At 44.3% G+C, this 4,221-nt stretch overlaps 1 protein-coding gene across 1 annotated transcript; it reads left to right on the plus strand.

The window, feature by feature from the left end:
* Positions 1 to 658: 658 nt before the first annotated feature.
* On the plus strand, positions 659 to 2,922 carry BEX5 (brain expressed X-linked 5). Its single transcript, XM_008068378.1, has 3 exons — positions 659 to 792; positions 1,874 to 1,940; positions 2,362 to 2,922. Exon 3 carries the CDS (start codon positions 2,388 to 2,390, stop codon positions 2,727 to 2,729), a length of 342 nt encoding a protein of 113 aa, XP_008066569.1. The 5' UTR covers positions 659 to 792; positions 1,874 to 1,940; positions 2,362 to 2,387; the 3' UTR covers positions 2,730 to 2,922.
* Positions 2,923 to 4,221: the final 1,299 nt, after the last annotated feature.

Here is a 4,221-nt window from a genome sequence, read left to right on the forward strand (position 1 = left end):
TTTATAATATGATTTAGCAGCAGAAACAAGTTGCTATGTTTTTACAACTCGAATCCTATGTTTTCAACAGAACATAATTATATTGTCTAGTTATAAGAAGCAAAAAATAAACGCTTGCTGATGGAAAACAAAACAGAGACAACCATACTCCCTCCAACCCCTCGAAAAATAAACAAGCAGAAAGGAAAATAATTAAGGTGAAAAAAATTGAATGCTACTTACTACCCATTGTCCAGGCTTTCTCACCAGGCACTCCCCAACCCCCGCCCAGGTTCCAGTGTGGGACAAAACCCCAAAACTATTAAGGTAAATTCTAGGCTCTGCTTGCTAGGACAAGCGGAGAGAAGTGGGCCTTTAGGGACAAAGAAGAGGAAGGATCAATTCTTTAAAAGCCCCAGCAGAAATCAGGGAAAGATAAATTAAAACCACAAAATCTCATGACCCATTTGGTCCTGGGGATCGCTAAATAAGAAAAAAAAAGTGTGGCGGAGGAGTGGGCAGTAGCCTGTGGTAGAGGTAAAGAAAGCCAGAGAGAAAAGAAAGGCGGCCCCGCCCACACTCCCGACTCCACCCTCCTGCCGCACTGCAGGTGTGAATAGTAATTGGGAATCTGAGCTCACAGTGACGTAGCCTCTCTGAGACCAGAGCCTATGCGTGAATTAGTCTCTCCTCCTAATTGCGGTCTGGTACTGGCTGGTGACGGTGCAGCGACTCGCTACTGCTCTGAAGGCTTGCAAGCCAGCTGCACAGGAAAGAAGGAAAGTGGTAGAAGCTGACCCAGATCCGTGGCAGGTTGGTGGGCGCTGGCTGGGGTGGGGGTGACAGAGGGCAACGATCAGAGGACAAAAATAATCCAAGACTTGATTATCCACCGCTTCCTCGACACCCACCCGTTTTGGTGCAAGAAATCGAGTGTTTGTAGGTAGGATCTCGAGAGGGAACTGGGTTGAGAATGGGTATCAGTGAAATCCCCTAGTCGGCGGGGTTTGATGGAATCGGGCCAGGGGAGGGAACTGCGAGGAAACGTCCTGATCCCTGCAAAGCCGCGGGAGAAGGGTGAAAGGGTGAGCTGGCGACCGGTGTGTGTGTGTATGGTGGTGGGGGGGGGACCTCGGTTTTAGGCCTGCGTTTTCTCGGTATCTTTTCTTCACCCTGGGTCCATTTGGAGCCGGCAATGGAGGACTGCGGGGGCGGGAGAGAGTCGTTGCTGTAGAGAAGGAGGACGGAGACTAGGTCTGGGAAGCAGGTTTCTATTATCGCAATTGAGCAGGTGAGCTTCTGACTGAGGGATAGAGGCGAGGAGCGAGAAGCTGTTTCTTGTAAGTCGGTGTAAATGTGGGCGCTGCTTGGGGACCCTGGGGTAAGAATGACAAAGTGTTGAGATCACAGAGGGTCCTGGTTTGCAATGCCCACACACTTTTTCGCCTATCGTCCATCTTGATGCATAAAATGGTGGGCATCGGAGGTGGTGGGCTAGAGAGAGGGCGATAGATCCCATAGGGGCCTGGGAGATACCCAGATTGAAGTTCTTTGTAAATCACCTATCCATTCAGCAAGCTCTTCTAACTCCCTCACCCCGAAAGTTGTCCATCTGTGTTCAAGAAATGGTAATTGGCGACAATTAGGAGACAGTGAGTATAGGAGGCCTGAAACAGAAATTTAAATGGTTTGGAAATAATCTTTTGATTCCTGTTTCTGGAAGGTGAGGTAGTCACAAGGCAGGGGAAAAAGCCGAAGCCGTGAGATGGAATGGAGAAGAAGTAGAATGTGGTAATACTTGACTAGGAATACCCTAAATCAGCAACAGAGCTGGTGCCCTCCAGTCTTTTGGTCAATTGATCAGTCCTGGCCATTGTTGTATTTCTGTCTGCAGATCTTTACGTGCATTGGTGCAGCAGATTTCCAGGCTAAGAAAGAAAAACTGCTTCTGATTCCTTCAGGTAAGGGATTGCCTGGGACCCTCTGATGTAGGGGTATCAACAATCATAGTAGAATCTGGGGGACTCAGCCCTCCCTGCCCGAATTGATTTGCAGGAGAGACCTAGAAGAGTCAGAACGAATGGCAACCCTGTGTCTGGTGAGGAAGTAGAGAGGCAAGGTCTGGGGTGTCCCTGGAGAGGTTTTTAGGATCCTTGGGAAGTGAGGACTGACCTTTCCACCGTTGCCTCGCCCACCACCCTTCCTACATTTTGGCCTGGGGAAAGATTTTCAAGGAAAATGGTGGACTTCAGAGCAGCGCTAGGTCTCAGGATTCCCCTAGAGGGCGCACAAAGTTTCTCTGATGGGGAAACCTTTGTGAGACGGAGCTCTGAATCCTGTTATTAAGCATTCAGTCCCTCTTCTTGTTTTTTTATCTCCTAGGAAGAAGAAACACCAACTAACTCAATATGGAAAATGTCCCCCAGGAAAACAAAGTTGGGGAGCAGGACCCAGTGCAGAATGAAGAAGCAGCTCGCCCTTTAGGAGGTGGTGAAGGCCAGGAGCCTGGAGTAAATATTAGAGGGGGCTGGGCTCCACCTGCCCAGAATTTTGAAGAGGATATGCCCGATAGGCTTATCAATAACATAGATATGATAGATGGAGATGCAGATGATATGGAACGGTTCATGGAGGAGATGAGAGAGCTAAGGAGGAAAATTAGGGAGCTTCAGTTGAGGTACAGTCTGCGCATTCTTATAGGGGACCCTCCTCACCATGATCATCCAGATGAGTTTTGCCTTATGCCTTGAATCTTAAAGGTTAACAAGCATAAACCCCCTGATTTACAAACTTGCATTTTAGTGTAAACTTTTTGGTGTTCTTTCTGGTGATTTCATTTTGACCTAGTCTGTAAGTTTTTCTGTCAGCAGGGGAGTTTCATCAACTTGCACGGAAAGATGCTTACTACATATTATAAAGTTAATAAAGCAATTTAAAAAGCAATCTATAGATATACTGTCTCATTTCAAAGCATACACATTTACGCTATATATAAAATACATATCATCTATGAAATATATATATGAAAACCAGAACGTGCTTTTTTTATATAGCATAATTATTGATACATTAAAATTTATTTTTTCTTGATTATCTGTTTTTTCTCACTTTTCCAAAATGAATACATATATTTTATATGTGTTGGGAAAAATGTAGGAATCAAGGAAGTTGCCAATCAGCTTATAAAATATAATTTAAAGACATAACTATTGTGTTGCCTCAGGATCTCTTATTTAGAAGCACAAACCTTATAATTATTAGGTACATTTCTTTAAAATCAGTCTATTTATCTATAAAATGAAGATAATATGTGCCTTACAGCAGTGGTCCCCAACCTTTTTGGCATCAGGGACCGGTTTTGAGGAAGACAATTTTTCCATGGACTGGGGTGGATGGTTTCAGGATGATTCAAGCACATTACATTTATTGTGTACTTTATTATTATTACATTGTAATATATAATGAAATAATTATACAACTCACCACAATGTGGAATCAGTGGGAACCCTGAGCTTGTTTTCCTGCAACTAGAGGGTCCCATCTAGGGGTGATGGGAAACAGTGACATCCAAAGTGTGTTGCTTATGTGCAGTCTACTCCATCATCTTGTTTTGGTTGCGGTCACTGCAGAAAACCCTGCTTCACAAAAGAAAGATGTTGGAAACGGAAGCAGGCTTTTCAGTGCTGATCTGACAGGAGGTGAAGCTCAGGTGGCAATGGAGCTGCTGTAAATACAGATGAAGTTTTGCTCTCTTGCCTGCCGCTCACCTCCTGCTGTGCAGCCATGGTATAGGTCCGTGGCCTGGGGTTTGGGGTCCTCTACCTTACAGGGCTGCTGTGGGAATTAATTGAGGTCATGACTGAACTCTGTGCCTGCCTCTGTCCACATATACAAGGCCCTAACTTGAGTTATTTTTAGGGAAGTTTCCAAAAAGTGTGCCTACCAGCAAATTCAATTGCCAGGTTAATATAGGTTGAGGATCCCTCATCCAAAATGCTTGGGACCGGAAGTATTTCAGACTTCAGATCTTCTTTGGATTTTGGAATATTTTCAGATACATAATGAGATATGTTGAGGATAGGACCCAGGCCTAAACACAAATTTATTTATTTTTTGTATACCTTATAAACATAGTTTGAAGATGATTTTATACAATATTTTTGTATATGAAACAGTATGTACACGAGGTCAGATGTGGGTTTTTCCACTTGTAGAATCATCTCATGTTCAAGAAGTTTTAGA

This window comes from Carlito syrichta, unplaced genomic scaffold, assembly GCF_000164805.1.
Source record: "Carlito syrichta isolate Samal-C Ts95f unplaced genomic scaffold, Tarsius_syrichta-2.0.1 Scaffold310613, whole genome shotgun sequence".
In the NCBI taxonomy this organism is placed as follows: domain Eukaryota; kingdom Metazoa; phylum Chordata; class Mammalia; order Primates; family Tarsiidae; genus Carlito; species Carlito syrichta.